This window comes from Rhinolophus hipposideros (genome assembly GCF_964194185.1).
Source record: "Rhinolophus hipposideros genome assembly, chromosome: 6".
In the NCBI taxonomy this organism is placed as follows: Eukaryota; Metazoa; Chordata; class Mammalia; order Chiroptera; family Rhinolophidae; genus Rhinolophus; species Rhinolophus hipposideros.
Genome location: NC_138052.1, coordinates 42932070 through 42949139, shown reverse-complemented (window position 1 = coordinate 42949139; position 17070 = coordinate 42932070). Strand labels below are relative to the sequence as shown.

Here is a 17070-nt window from a genome sequence, read left to right as displayed (position 1 = left end):
AAATATTTTTCCAGGTAATGTTTTCCCCTTTTGTTTATTTATGCAACACATATTGGCTAAAGCACATTCAACCAGACAGTATTAAACACGTTAAGAGAAGAATGTTTCATCTCATCATAACCTGGAAGGGAAGAAAATTATCTAACTGATTGATTCTATTACATGGTAAATGCCTCCAGTACACATAACCAAGATACTACATAAATTCAGGAAAGAAATATGATGTCTAACCAATGGCATTAAGTGTAGATCTATGGAGGCTATGGCTTTTGAACCAAATCCTGAATCATCAGTGATATATATACACATGTTTAACAGGGCTCCATGGGTGAAATATCTAACTGGAGGAGTTTACAAATGTTTATAAAAATAGTCAAGGACTCGGTTTCACTGGTATGAAAAGCAATAATATGAGATGGGGCTGGCAATATAAAACGATCCCACTATGTGGAAGACAAAGGCTGCCAAGACGTCTGAAGTTTCATGTGGTTGCCACTAAAGAATACACACTACATCCTATTCTTTCAGTCAGCAGTTTATTTCCTGGTGGACTAATTAATATTTTTTTTCTTTCTTAGGTTTCTTTGGTTAGCTTGGTAGCCAATGCTCTCGGCTACTCAGAACTTGGTGCCATCAAATCCCTCCGGACACTAAGAGCTTTAAGACCTCTGAGAGCTTTATCTCGGTTTGAAGGCATGAGGGTAAGAAGAGTAGACCTTTCTAATGATTCATGTCAAAATTAAATGGAGGTCATGATTTAGATACAGAGAGGCATCGTATTCTCTTGAAATTTATTTAATAGAATTACAGAGTTTCAGTCCAGAAATCTGAGTGATCACTAAGTCTAGCCTCCTGAAACTGAAACAGGTCCTCAAAAATTGTGACAGAACTAGGACTAGAATCCAGGTAGACTGATGGCAGTTCAAGGAAGTTTCCACAAAATCCCCAAACCGTGTGCTGCCGTTTATTTCATTTCATTACTTATACACTTTAAAATGACTATTTACTACAGACATTCATCCTAGGAGGGGATTTTCTTTCTCAATAGGTAGCTTCATTCCTCAAAAATTACTGGTAATGAATGAAAGGTAAAATGGGTTTTGTGTGCTTTTACTTCTTCAATTAATATCAGTAAGAAAAATAGTTGTTGTACAAGAAAACAACACTAAATTGTAGCCTCTGACAAAATCTGTATATCCTAAGCATACAAAGTAGGGGGTTAGGTTAATTAAGCATTAGAGGCAATCCCTGGGGTTTGCTCTCTTTTAAGTGAGCATTCTGAATGAGGTTCACTTTTTCTATAGCACTCGTATTTTGCTTTGTAACACTCTTCCTTAGTGTATATTGTATGTATCTAAACATAAAATACTCACTTATATATACACCCACTTGCCACAGCCCTCAAAATACTACCCTGTTTCTTCGAAAATAAAACCTAGCCGGACAATCAGCTCTACTGTGTCTTTTGGAGCAAAAATTAATATAAGACCAGGTATTATTTTATATTATATATGTTATGTTATGTTATGTTATGTTATATAAGACCCAGTGTTATATTATAGTAAAATAAGACCGTGTCTTATATTAATTTTTGCTCCAATAGACGCATGAGAGCTGATTGTCTGGCTAGGTCTTATTTTCGGGGAAACACAGTATATATCACAAAGGCCAGCTTTGTTTAATCCAGCTTGCAAATGCACATGGATATTGAATTTCGTCTAGGTCATAGAGCCTTTATGTTAGGAGGTAGTTTGTTTTGGCAATAAAAACATTTCAGCCTTGACTTTGAGATTCACTCACCAAGAAGAATGAAACCATTCTCCACACTTTTCAGAAGCACTGCAAGCAAGGAAATACTTGGTTTTACATTATAACTTCATTTCTTTGTTACTTGATAAGAAAATCACAAGACAAAATTTATAAAAATTATTTCACAATTTCAGGTTTTTTTCACACCAATCTTTTACCACTGCTGACATTACTTATGCCCTCATCTGGTTGTACGGTTTCATATTAAGAATTCATTTTTGAGGAGGAGATAGCAATTAAATAAGATAAAAACACTTATAAAATTTGCTCCACTCTGAAAAATATTCTGTTTGTAATTTTTTTAATTGTCATTTAGCAGAATTAACATCCTAGCTATAAAATACAGTAAAATATACTATGCATTTTTTTTTGATAAGAGAACTTGTGGAGATCATTTGACCAAATTTTAGTGGCAAAAACCCTGGCTTAAGTATAATATATTTGACTTAATTTGAAAAAGAAATAAAATTCAAGTAGCATATGAAATTTTTAAAATTTTGGGTTTCAGGTTTTGCTATCAATTAAAAAATGTTTGGTGTTGATTTCTAAAATAATATTTATGATATTTTAAAATAAAATAGTTTCATTTAATATAAATGCTTAACAAAATAGTCCAATATAAACCAGATTAAATTAGATAAGAAAAGATACTGTTGACCTCCCTAGAGATTTCAAAATACATCTTAATGTCTTCTGAATTTAATTAGAGAAAAGGTGACTAAATTTTCCCTTCATGAAGTAGGTTGGTCTGGTGAAGTAACGTGCCCCAAAGTGAATATTTAAGAGATTTGGAATAATAATAATGGGGACACATTTGGTGCTTTTATATCCAGAGATAAATTCTATCTCATTTCATAATTTAATAATGTACTTTTTAAAACTGCGTTTTACCAATAGGGGAAAAAGGACCTTGTAAATTCCTAATCCTATTCTTCATAGCCATGAAAAGTTAACTTGATCTTCAGATACAGATTTAATACGTTATTAATACTTTTTTATTGCAAAGGATTTGTTTATCCATGCTTTCAAATTATCAATCACTCTTGAAAATTAAAATTCATTGCTGACTGATGATTATTTCTTCTGTTGGTATTTAATGAATTTTTTTTCTTTTTTTCCCCAGCATACAAACATTTTCTGACTTGTCTTACTATATCAGGTTTTGTTTATTTCTTTTCACACTTTGACATATTTTGCTTTCCTTAAATCCTTTAGCTCTTTCATTGTGTCACTGTTTATTTTCCCTTATGAAGTATGTCCTAGAAAATATCAGAAGAAACACGTCCATCTATATTTTTATTTAACTCTTCTCTCCCCCATTTTAGTATGAAATAAATGAAAGAAATGTTTTCCACTTTGGCAATTTGTAAGCTGTCTTATCCTCATGTCCTCTTCTAGGTGGTTGTGAATGCTCTTGTGGGAGCAATTCCCTCCATCATGAACGTGCTGTTGGTTTGTCTCATCTTCTGGCTGATCTTTAGCATCATGGGTGTGAATTTGTTTGCTGGCAAGTTCTACCATTGTGTTAACACAACAACGGGCGCCATGTTTGAAGTTAGTGAAGTCAACAATTTTAGCGATTGTCAGGCTCTTGGCAAGCAAGCTCGTTGGAAAAATGTGAAAGTAAACTTTGATAATGTTGGTGCTGGCTATCTCGCATTGCTTCAAGTGGTAAGTGGCTACTCTGTTTGTTTTGCAAACGTTTTTAAAATGTTTCAAGTAAGATCATTTATCTGACATTCTTTAATGATTAATACCTGAAAGTACAGAAGTTAGTTGATGATAACACCTATACTATTACTTTGACTTGACTGTAAAGAAGGTGTTTTCCAGTTATTTTATAATGCATTTCCCCCAGTATTCTGCTTTTAGTATGTTTTAATGTGATTTTACATTTCTGCTTCCCATTTGTTCTTATTATATTACTGAGGGCTATTGTGCTATTACCATTTTTAGTTTTCTGTAGCAATGAATGCCAAAGGAGCAATTTTGTGTATTAAAGTAATAATACATATATTATAGTAATGAATTAAATGTATGGATTATTAGCCAATTAATAACTGTGTCAACATCTAAGGAATATGATTCTACTATCTGTGGAAATGCAGATTTAATGGAATGGATTTCAAAATGTATAATGTTTAACAAGTTTGACTTAAGTTACAGTATATTACCTAATCATAAACACAACTGAGTTGTGTTTAAACATGTCATATGTTGGAATAGAGCTTACCTTTTGGTGTGAAAAGTATTTGGGACCGAGATGGAAGTTTCATGAATCTAGTTAAAGTTTACTGTAGAAAAAAATAGAAAACCTTCCAAGAATAACATAGAAAAGAATTCCGGACTCTAGGCAAAATCTTGTTCTATTTCAGTTTCATTTCTTCATTCAATTCATTTCAATCTCTTTATAGAAAATTTTATAATATTGTACAAAAGTCATTTGTACTGGCACTGTCAGATTTTCATATAGTCAAATGCATATTCTTGGAGTAGGTTTTTATGCAGAATTCAAAAATATGTTGTTTACAGGCCACATTTAAAGGCTGGATGGACATTATGTATGCAGCTGTTGATTCACGAGATGTAAGTATCACTCAAATACTATTTATAGCTACTAGATTTTCCATAGTAAACATTTGAGATTATTTAACTGAAAAGCACAGACTTTTATATTAGATGTAATCAGAACATTAACTATTGTATGTAGAAATTATCTTTTTAAGCCAATATACTTCATTATAGATGAGTTTTTTGGTTAACATGTCTAATATATATATTACAAAGATATCTAACTGCATGGATCAGAAGACACAAGATTAGTCCCGTAAATGAGACTCTTAAGATTGGGAAAGTTGCTCAGTGGAGAAGTAACTTGTCTCTCTCCCTATCCCTAGAGAGTAAGATAAGCCAGGGTCTGTGAAGCTTCCAAAAATACCATGATAAAGCAAGCAAGTTTCAGTGAAACTCAATTTTAAAAATAGGAATAAAAATAATTCCTCAGAACATAACTGTTTATGCTGAATTTTCCTCCTAGAAGTCCATGTTCTGTTATTATCTCCAAGAGCTAGCATTCCCAAACCCAAACTGGAAATACCACAAAAAAAGTATAAAAAGAAAGTATAATAAGACTAAGAAAAGGCTCAAAATATTTGCCATGTTTATACCACTGTGATTTACTCTAGAGAAAATGTACAGATAAGCCACAATGGGAAAACAGATGCAAGCAATTATAAAAATTACAAACTTTCATTATACTACATCATACTAATTTGAGAAAAGAATTGTTTTTGCAGAACACAATCTCAAGGCAAAAATAGATCTATATTAAGTAACACTTATCGAATTGTTAATTTAGTTCAAGTATTTATTGTGTTTTAAAATATTTAATATTTTCCATATTATTTAGGTTAAACTTCAGCCTGGATATGAAGAAAATCTGTATATGTATTTATACTTTGTCATCTTTATCATCTTTGGGTCATTCTTCACTCTGAATCTATTCATTGGTGTCATCATAGATAACTTCAACCAACAGAAAAAGAAGATAAGTATTCCTCAGCTCTAACTTTCCTCCATTCTGAGGTTCTCTCTGTTACATACCCAGGTAACCAGGATACTTGCAGTCATGACAGACTTAGATCATTTTGATGTTCTTTTCCATTCACAATATGGTTAACTCGGTGCAGAGAATTCCACCCTCTGTACTGAGTGGCACCTCTCCAGGTTCATCCTCCATAGATCTGCTACAGTGTCTTTGTCACCCAAAAGTGTGTCCTCTCCTTCAAAACATCCAGTGAGCCTCCAATGCTTTATCCTTGTTTACAGGACCTCTCAGGAATTATTTCCACCCAGTTTCCCAGCTTCATCTTCTCCCAAACCCCATTTTCTACGTCTGTTTCCCTACTGCTCAGTCACCACACACTCACCATCAACACTATCTCTTGCAACATACACAACTACATGGATATTCTGACCTTTTCTGAACAAGCCATGTTCTTGTACCTCCATGATTTTACATAGGATAGTTTCTCTTCCTGGAATCCTTTGTTTAGCAAGCCCTTAATCTCCTCTAAAGTCTACCTTAAGGGGACTCTCATATATAAAGCCCGTTTCTGAGTCTTGGAATTTATGGGTATCTCTGCTGTACCTATAGGGCTTTTTAAAATTTTTTTCATGTAGACACTATCATATATCTATGTAAATCTGATACCAGATACATTGTCTAGCACACAGGAAGAGCTCCAAAAATGTTAAACAAAAAAGTAAAACTGTCAGCAGTGAAACAGACTAAGAAAACATTTTTTCTTTCACGAAAATATATTTGAGACCTCTGATATTCTTTCTCAATACAATGTAATCAAATTAAGGCCCTATGCTAATCACAGTTTTATATGGTTATGGGTTTTCCACAATATTGAAGTACTCAGAATTTCACATAAAGCAGAATAAATATATATAAAGCAGCATGATATCCATTTAAATACTGAGAAAGAACTAAAGGAAAGACTCAGAAATATTTTTGTATAAGTGCTGTTGTAGAACATGTTGGGATTGTAACCAGTTTTATACTATGTCTTTACTTTGGAGGTCAAGATATCTTTATGACCGAGGAACAGAAAAAATATTACAATGCAATGAAGAAACTTGGATCCAAGAAACCTCAGAAACCCATACCTCGGCCAGCAGTAAGAATGACTCTTCTTTAACATTCCAAAGCCTTATTTCCATGTGATGAAACTGGGCAGTGCTCTGATCAGAACATATTGGGTGATAACACCAATACGTAATATGCCCTAATTGTGACGTCCATATTGTGTAAGACAATTCACAACTGCTACATTCAATCAGAATTACTAAGTTCTTTAAAAAGGGGCAATGTTCCTTCCAGTTTGTCAGTTCAAAGTTTCCAACTCAGGGTTCTCGATAGCTCTTTCTGAAGCAGGCTTCATGCTCGTGCTGCCACCCTACTGCTGCCAACATTTTACCCAGCTCCTGCTCCTCTGATCTTATTATACGGCATTCTCTTATCCTTTGAATAAGATGGAGTTTTCCAGATTTCCCATCCCATACCCATGGCCTTTTTCTCTGCTGGTTGTTCTCTTTATTTTTATGACTAAATAATAAACTAAACCTTTTTATAAAGGAGAAGGGTACCATCAAAATAGTCTGTTTCACCACATACGCAAAAAAGAAAAAGACTTATTCAGAATGCATACTCTGTAGAGCTTCCTAATAGGAAGGTACAATAATATATTATGCTCAGAGAGCATATACTCTAACTCATCTACTCTCTGAGATGAGTAAGGAATAAGGAAACTGAGGCCCAAAGAAGGTACGTATCATACAAAGTCACAAAGCCTGTAATTGCTAGAACTGGGACACGACCAGGTCTCATGAATCCTATAAATGATTTTACTTTACCATGTTTTTAAGAATAGTTGGAGCTGAGTAAGGTATGAACCTGCTTTACTCGGGTCACTTAAACATTATAGTTACAAGAGATAGAATTAAATAGAAAATGACTGATATTTTGAGGGAGGGAGAGATGGGAATATGATACTATCAAAGTCCTAAAGTATGGATAAATGGGGTATCCATCCATCTAAAAGTCTGTCTATACTAACCAAGTTAGTAAATGTTCATTATTAGTTGTCATTTTTATAAACGTTATCATAGTAATTAAAATCAAACAAAGCCCATACACACTATCAGCCAATTGTTACTAATTATGCTTTGTTCTTGTCATATGACTTTTTTCATTTTTTTTCTCTTTTTTCAACGTGAAGCAAAATGGAGCACAAAGAATTGTTTGGGGTAATGTGAGAAGGGTGTACATCTCACAGCCATGTGTGGAAGAACTTCCGCAATTTTACTGGATTGCTATCTACAAACTATGCATATGAACCTTCTCTGTCCTCTCTCTTTGTCTAGAACAAATTCCAAGGCATGGTCTTTGATTTTGTAACCAGACAAGTCTTTGATATCAGCATTATGATCCTCATCTGCCTCAACATGGTCACCATGATGGTGGAAACTGATGACCAGAGCAAATACATGACTCTAGTTTTATCCCGGATCAACCTTGTGTTCATTGTCCTGTTTACTGGAGAATTTGTGCTGAAGCTTATCTCCCTCAGATACTACTACTTCACCATAGGCTGGAACATCTTTGATTTTGTGGTGGTGATTCTCTCCATTGTAGGTAAGAACACCCTTAATTACAGAGAGGTGCAGTTGGAAGCCCCCAAGGCCTGACAGCTCTGTAACATGGAAATCAGATCTGAGAATTGTAATGCATGTAGACCTAAAGTTGAACACTCTTGTTCATTTTCCTCTATCTGAAGAATGTTTGTATTCAAAAATAGAAAACAATACATATGGAGATTTCAGAAATAGCCTTTGTTTCGAATTGGCACATGTCATATGTGACGATAACTATTCATAGAAATTGGGTGTGTATAATCTTAAATTGCCATACCCTATCTGTGATTATTTAATTTGTTGGATTTGTAAAAAATCCACATTGGTTTATAATATTATACCAGAATTGTATAAAACTTTATCATCTTTAATTGCTGAATTAAAGAGTAGATCTAAAAACAGAGGGTGCCCATAAAAATGTATACACATTTTAAGAAAGGAAAAAACTGTTTTAAAATTGTAATATTTACTATATACCAATAACAAAAGATGAATACAAGTCATATGTATACATTTTTTGGCACCCCCGGTATTTAGCAAAGGTTTATACTCATAACAAATTTGTTCTTTTCATAGATCTTGCAAAGATAAATTATTCATATAAGTATATTAACTGTTTCGCTATTTTCTATATTTTTACACAGGCATGTTTCTGGCTGAGCTGATAGAAAAATATTTTGTGTCCCCTACCTTGTTCCGAGTGATCCGTCTGGCCAGGATTGGCCGAATCCTACGTCTGATCAAAGGGGCCAAGGGGATCCGCACGCTGCTCTTTGCCCTGATGATGTCCCTTCCTGCGTTGTTTAACATCGGCCTCCTGCTCTTCCTGGTTATGTTCATCTACGCCATCTTTGGAATGTCCAACTTCGCCTATGTTAAAAAGGAAGCTGGAATTGATGACATGTTCAACTTCGAAACCTTTGGCAACAGCATGATCTGCCTGTTCCAGATTACCACCTCTGCTGGCTGGGATGGTTTGTTGTCACCTATTCTCAACAGCGCACCACCCGACTGTGACCCTGACACAATTCACCCTGGAAGCTCAGTTAAAGGAGACTGTGGGAACCCATCTGTCGGGATTTTCTTTTTTGTCAGTTACATCATCATATCATTTCTGGTTGTGGTGAACATGTACATCGCCGTCATCCTGGAGAACTTCAGTGTTGCTACTGAAGAAAGCGCAGAGCCCCTGAGTGAGGATGACTTTGAGATGTTCTACGAGGTTTGGGAGAAGTTTGATCCCGATGCCACCCAGTTTATAGAGTTCTCCAAGCTCTCTGATTTTGCAGCTGCCCTGGATCCTCCTCTTCTCATAGCAAAACCAAACAAAGTCCAGCTCATCGCCATGGATCTGCCCATGGTCAGTGGGGACCGGATCCACTGCCTCGACATTTTATTTGCCTTTACAAAGCGTGTTTTGGGTGAGAGTGGAGAGATGGATGCCCTTCGAATACAGATGGAAGACAGGTTCATGGCGTCGAACCCCTCCAAGGTCTCCTATGAGCCCATCACAACCACTTTGAAACGCAAACAAGAGGAGGTGTCAGCTGCTATCATTCAGCGTAATTTCAGATGTTATCTTTTAAGGCAAAGGTTAAAAAATGTATCAAGTAAATATAATAAAGAGGCAGTCAAAGGGAGGGTTGACTTACCTATAAAAGAAGAGATGATTATTGACAAATTAAATGGAAACTCCACCCCAGAAAAAACAGATGGAAGTTCCTCGACCACCTCTCCTCCTTCCTATGATAGTGTAACAAAGCCAGACAAAGAAAAGTTTGAGAAAGACAAACCAGAAAAAGAAAGCAAAGGGAAAGAGGTCAAGGAAAATCAAAAGTGAAAAGAAAATAAAGAATTATCTTTGTGATCAACTGTTTACAGCCTATGAAGGTAAAGTCTACGTGTCAACTGGACTCCCAGAGGTCTATGCCAAACTGACTGTTTTAACAAATATTCATGGTCAGTGCCTATAACAAGACAGTGACCTCTCTGTCACTACAACTCTGTGAGTCAGGGTATAAACATCGACAAAATGTTGCTGTTTTCATTACCCGCTGACACTGCTGAGGAGAAACACAACAACTATCTAGACTGTAGGGATAGTTGTGCAAAGTGATTGTTGTAACTACACCAAACACCTTTAGTACAGTACTTGCATCCATTCTATTTTTAACTTCCATATCCGCCATATTTTTACAGAATTTGTTCTAGTAGATTTCCCTGGTCACTAATTCATAGTTTATTCATAATATTATGTCACTATTTTTGTAAATGACATTTCAGTTGAGAAAAAAAAGGACATAAGAGCCCTGTATTCCTACTCCAAAAGTTTCTCAAATAATCAGGACAAAAATGTTTTGTCTGAGAGAAAAATTTTTTTCCCAAAACCTGAAAAAGATGCTAATGTCAACAATTTCAGGTACTTCCATTTTCTAGATGACTTTAATTTTGAAAGTGTTTTAGTCTGTTTTGTTTGTTTATATCTGAACAGTTATGTGCCTGTAAAGTTTCCTCTAATTTTTAAAGGATTATTTTTATGCAAAGTATTCAGTTTCAGCAAGTGCAAATTTTATTCCAAGTTCCAGAGCTCTATATTTAATTTTGGTTAAATGCTTTCCAAAAAAAGTAATCTAATAAATCTGTTCTAGAAAGTATATCTGAAGTATCTCTTTAGAATAGTTGTTCTACTTTCTGCTGGAGTATTGCTTTGCCATCTTCTGCTCTTAGCAAAGCTGACACTTTATGTCAATTAAATACCCTCTGTTATGTAAATAGTTATTTTATCCTGTGGTGCATTTTAGGGTATATATATATATATATATATATATATATATATATATATATATATATCTTGATAAACAACTTCTATTAAATCAAATATGTACCACAGTGTATGTGTTTTTTGCGAGCTTCCAACAGGGATGTATCCTGTACCATTCATTAAACATCAGTAGCTTGAGTCTATCACTAATGCATGTTAATACTGCCTATGCTGCTCTATTTTACTCAATCCATTCTTCATAAGTCTTGTTTAGAAGTCACATGTTGGTGGTAGAGTGAATTCAACAAGCTTTCTGTCTAGTATGTCAAGCAGAATAACTTGCAGTTATTTAAAAGCACTTTTACTTCTGCATATTTAATTTGAGTATCGTATGATGTTTCTCTAGATCAAGGATATACACTGTGTACTGCCTGTTGTCAAAGCTATACTTCATATTTTGCTAAAAATATGTCCAAAACTTGTTTAAATATAAATAATGTAAAAATATGATCAATTTTATTTGTTGCATTTTGTACATAAGAAAATTATTTTCAGGTTGATGACATGGCAATTTATTTTACTTTATGCTTTTGCTTTTTATTTTTAATCACAACTCCAAACTTCTGAATCCATAAGACTTTTCAATGGATAATTTCCTAAAATAAAACTTAGACACTGGGTTTTGTGGATTTCTTTGTTATATTTTCTACCATGCCAACAGGAGATACATTGGTCAAAAACTCAAACCTAGATAATTTTCTACCAACTATGGTTGCCTCAATATAACCCTTTATTCATGGAAGGTTTTTTTTTTCTTTTTACTCAACTTTTGTAGTACTTGCTTATGCAGACTAGTCTTATTTTTTTAATTCCTGCTGCACTAAAGCTATTAGAGATAAAATATGGGTTCTGTCCTTTCTATCCATGAACAAAATGGCAAAGTGTGCAATTACCTAACATGATATAATTTTTTTGTTTTTTGCAAAACCAAAAATTAAATGTTGATTCATTTTACAAAACTATTTACTTGTAGTGTATTGATGAATTGCATGCAGGGAATTGCTATTACTGAAAAGAATGGTGAGTTAACGTCATTATTGAGCCAAAAGAATAAATATTTCATTTTTTATTGTATTTAATTTCTTGGTCTCTGGTTTTTCTATTGTTGGAAGTTTAAAAATATACATAATTATTGAAACCTGTACTTGATCTGACATTTCTATACATAAAAGTTCATATGCATTTTATAATAAAGAAGTGCATGATTCACTGAGCAGTACTACAGAATAAAGGTTATTAAAAACAGTGTTGTGAACTTTTGTGTGTGCAAAGGATCACACCCACCTGGTCCAACTTGCAAGTCTAATAACAATAATAGCTATCTACAATTATTATCAATTTAAATTAATTACCTTGGCTATTAGCATTTTAATCTCAACTCCTCTCAATGTGATTGATACTATCTCCAAATTTCTTGATAGTTAATAAATATCATATACTTTGTTACTTAAATGAATCTTATGAACTCCTATTTACAGGTAAAATATCAATGATGTAGAGATTGAGGATTTATATGAATTTTTTTCAGGATCCCTTGTATTTATGTCAGGTCAAAACGAAACATTTATTCTCAGTGGGAAACTCCAGCTGCAATGCATATTTTTTTGAGACGAATTGCATCTAAATATGCATTTCATATTACCCCAACATAAATGATATAAGGTGACTTAATTGGAATTAATTGGCTTCTTTCTGCTCAAGTCAATTTTCAGATCATGCCAATACCACAGAGAAGTCAAGTACTACTTTGCAAAATCCTTAGCCTTTTAATGTATACTATTATGTAATCATTAGTTAAGCAATCTATTAATTGATGTGCATTATATCTAAATGATCATCTTCCAAAATAGTTAGAACTGTCAAGATACTTTTTAAAACATTACTCAGATAATTTTAAATAGACAGAAACACAACATTTGGCCTTGACTTTAGCCCCATTAAAAGCCTTCTTGGGATTAGGAAGCAGCTGGTAACCACAAGATGGCCTCAGGGTTTTTTGAAAATTAATTTGGGGAATGTATTCAATAATGTTGTAAAGATTTTGTTGGGTGTCCGATAGTCATGCGTCCTATTTGGGAGACCACCTCAGGGATACTGTGGATGCCTGATCATGGCATTGTACACCAGAAGCTAAACTTTAATGAATGCCAACTATGATTTTATATATATAATGTGATGGCTCGGTGCAAGGTCGGAGGGATAGTGGATGGGGGGTGGAGGGTTCACAGTGTGAGGGATATAAATGATGAACGTCTAAGTATTACCTTGTCTTGTACACCTGAAACTAATAAATAAAAAAATAAATAAATAAATAAATAATTTTTCTTAAATTGAAAAAAAAAAAAAGCCTTCTTGTTCTCTAAAATTTTATACCACAAAGTTGAAGGATGCTTTAAATAACTGAAAGGATGGTTATTATTTCTTCATTTTTCTTCTGTGTGATCTTACAGATTTCTAAAAGACAACACATGATATATAACAGAAGAGATTATAAAAATAAATTATTAATCATTTGTAAAACTGTCTCAAACCACAAGTTACTTATTTCCTGGTATACTAATTAACATTTGCCACAAAACTTGAAGAAGTTGGGCTAAAGTTTTGTATTCCCTAGAATACTGTTTTTATCACAAATAAATAAAAAATGTACATCATTCTCTTACCTTATAATAATATCTAATGTGTTTTATTCTTTTCACAAGGAAAAGAATTAAAAATTTCATTCATCTAAACATTTGTTGTTACTCCTAAGGGTCCTTTTGGTGGCAGTGTTTCTCCTCTCCTTTTCTCCTCAGCATCTCTCTGTCCTCTGTAATACTGCCACCCTGTTTCCCCAAAATAAGACCTAGCAGGACAATCAGTTTTAATGCATCTTTTGGAGCAAAAATTAATATAAGTCCTGGTATTATTATATATATGATGATGATGATATGATACATGATATATGATATGATATGATATATTAAAGACCCAGTCTTATTTTACTATAATATAAGACCACGTCTCATAGTAATTTTTGCTCCAAAAGTCGCATTAGAGCTGATTGTCTGGCTAGGTCTGATTTTCAGGGAAACATGGCAGTTAACATACCTAAGTACATATCTGAAACCTTCTAAACCTGACAATCAATTTCCTCTTATCATGGAGTAAAAAAAAAAAAAATAGAAATGCTCTGAATAATCAGCCCTCACATATTCCACTACTGTCATCTACCATTTAGCCACCACTCCACAACTCATGCTCCTCCTTCCCCCACAAAATCACACAATTGCCAATTACACAATGTTTTGATATTTCTCCTGTCTTGGCACATGCTACTCTCTTTGCCTGAAGTGTTCTTCCCTCTCCTTTTTTCTCTGGTAAATCATTGCTCATTTTTTAAGAACTGGCTCAAATATCATCATCTATAAGAAGCTGCCTCAGATTTCCCCAAGTAGAGTATGTTATTTCCCCTCAGACTTCCTATGTTGGTGTGTATTGTACCACGCTATATTACATCCTTTGCATTCATCTCTTCTAAAAGACTGTAGTACATCCAAGGTATAGGACACAATCCATTAATTTTTTTTAACCCTTCTTTGCTTTGTCAGCAATGAGAGGCAGAGCATCAGTGACTATCAGTATTCAGATATATTGCTAGAATTGATACTTGTAGGAACACACAAAAATATTTAAGTGCCAAACAACACAAGTAATTTTTTTCCGACCTTATTGAGAATGCTTCTCAAATTTATTAGCATCTAAATGCAGAAAATCCACCTTTATAATCAGTTGAAAATAAACAAATACTGTATACCTTGTTAACTGATTTACAATTAATGTCTATGTTCTAACAGAAATCACTGAAACAAAAACTTCATTTCATTAATTCTATGAGAGAAACAATAGTTTATCCTCAATTAGAAATATGTCGCATGAATAAAAAAAGCTTTTTTTTTAAATTTCAGTACCTTAATCATATTATTCTTCACTTTTGATAATTCATGAGTATATTGTAGTGTGATAGCTTTTGGATTTTGTTAATGAATATATATATATATATATATATATATATATATATATATTTCTATCATGTAATGAGACAACTATCCTAAAATCTTTCTATCATAAAATATCTAAGAACAGAATAAACTATTTTAAAAGACCATTTTAATGTATGGTTGGGCTTATAAGAAAGCAAAAGCAATTCCCTAGGGCTGACAGAAAAAGTTAAGTGAGCACTGAACTCAGAGCTCTGGGCTTCTATGGATCCTAGTGACTTATACCATAGCTCGATTTTAATTGTCTGCATACAGGGAATAGAAGACAAATATTTGGGTCCAATAAGAGTTGGAGATTCTAAATAAATTCAAGACCCACCAAAGCTACACACTGAATGAAAACATTTTTAAAAACCAACCTTGCAAAAGCAGATAGAAAGGCAACTTGGCAAGCAAACTTCTGTCTTCTCTTAGCTCTGGATTTATAGAAATACTCTCTCCTGAGATTCATAGCCCATAGGCCCAGAATTCACCTGAATTTATGGCCCAAATGTATACTACCTGCCTAGTACTGGAAGTCAAAATACTGCAAGCCAAAACTTCAATTAAAGCAGACACAAGTTACTAGTGGTTCTAGGCTCCTGGTAGGAATTTACTGAAATCCTTTCTGAAAGACCACACCTCAGTCCAGACCTCACACATCCCACAAATAAAGTCCAAGAAATGTGAACTCACAATAAAAGAAATAGCAGAGTAACCAATGAGAAAACAAAGCTACAGAGCAAGAGGAGAACATATCAACAGTCTTAAGATATAGGATATAAGCATGTTTAATAGTATTAAAACATAAAAGATAAATTAAAATATGAATAATGAGTAAGAAACAAACTATGTGACACACTTGGAGAATATTATACCTTTTCTAGAAATAAAGAATATAATAATTGAAATTAAAACAAAATGTAAGACTTAAATAGCAGGTTACATGGAAATGAACAGAGAAATAGTGAATTAACATCTGAAAAAATTACACACAAAATAGCAGATACAAAGATATGAAATACATGAAAAACCTTAAGAGAAATTAAACATGTTGTGAGAAGAAATTGGAATTCCATACTTATAATTCCAAAAGGAAAATTAAAACATATCCTATGACTGCTTGCATAATGACTAAGAATTTTCCATTATTGATAATGGACATAAATCTTAACATTCAGGAATCACAAAAAACATCCTAATCAAGGTAAATAAAAGAAAGCCCTACTCAGGCACAAGTCAATAAATTTCAGAAAGATAAAGTCCTAGAGAAAATCTTAAAAGTAAATAGAAAAGAAATACAAAGTAAACAGAACAATTTGAATATAACAGTAATTACAAAAATATTATAAAAATGCTAAATAGGTATTCTATATACAGAAAAACTCTCTTTAATAAAGAGGAAATTAAAACATTTTCAGATAAACAAAAAAGAAGATATTACCAATATAATCTCACAAAAGAAATATCTGAAATATGTATACTTCAAGAAGAAGAAAAATTATTTCATCAGAAATCTCTAAGATGCAGAAAGGAATGTTCAGACAAAAAAGAAAAAATACCTTTAAATCTGTAACAGGATAAAGTTAAAAAACAGTAATGGCAAAAAGCGATAATAATTTTTACTTCTGTTGTTAAAACAATTAGAGCTAAAAGAGTAAAGCATTTTCATGCAAGCTGGGAGAGATGTTGATAGAGTTCAAGAATTGCAAGGTCTTTGTCTTATTCAGGAGGATGATAAAGATATTAAACTGCTTAAAATGTTTCTAAAATTTCAAAGATATACATGGAAAAAAAATGAATAAAAATGTTAAAACTAGAGGAAAATGAAATAACAATATTAAATACACTAAAATGCATTAGAAGAACGTGTGATATAGGAAAAAATAAGATAAATAAAAAGTACAAAATAACCTGTTGGAAATTAACAATAATCAGAATGTAATGAGTGGGCATAAAAACCTAAAAGGACATGTAATCATTGATTATAATTAAAAGCTTCACCTATTGGACACATAAAGAACTCTGCAGCAACATTTGAAAAACTCTCATGATTTTTTTCAAATGCATGTCACAGTTATTAAAATGCATTAAATAACAGACCAAAAAGGAAGTGTCAAAAAATTTCAAAGAATTAATATCATACAGACCACACCATGTTCTCTGATTTGAATGCAATTAAATTAAAAATCTAACTTTTTGGAATATATTTGGAGT

The 17070-nt window shown here is 33.2% G+C and overlaps 1 protein-coding gene across 8 annotated transcripts in view; it reads left to right on the top strand.

Moving 5' to 3' along the window:
* SCN3A (sodium voltage-gated channel alpha subunit 3) overlaps positions 1-11913 on the top strand; it is a 106817-nt gene extending 94904 nt beyond the window's left edge. For all 8 annotated transcript variants that reach the window (XM_081050887.1, XM_081050885.1, XM_081050886.1 and 5 more), the window contains 7 exons: positions 579-701; positions 3208-3480; positions 4342-4395; positions 5219-5356; positions 6393-6497; positions 7744-8014; positions 8658-11913. In XM_081050887.1, the coding sequence (XP_080907013.1) occupies positions 579-701; positions 3208-3480; positions 4342-4395; positions 5219-5356; positions 6393-6497; positions 7744-8014; positions 8658-9853 (2160 nt within the window). In that variant the 3' untranslated portion in view covers positions 9854-11913. The remainder of the gene's footprint in view (positions 1-578; positions 702-3207; positions 3481-4341; positions 4396-5218; positions 5357-6392; positions 6498-7743; positions 8015-8657) is intronic.
* Positions 11914-17070: the final 5157 nt, after the last annotated feature.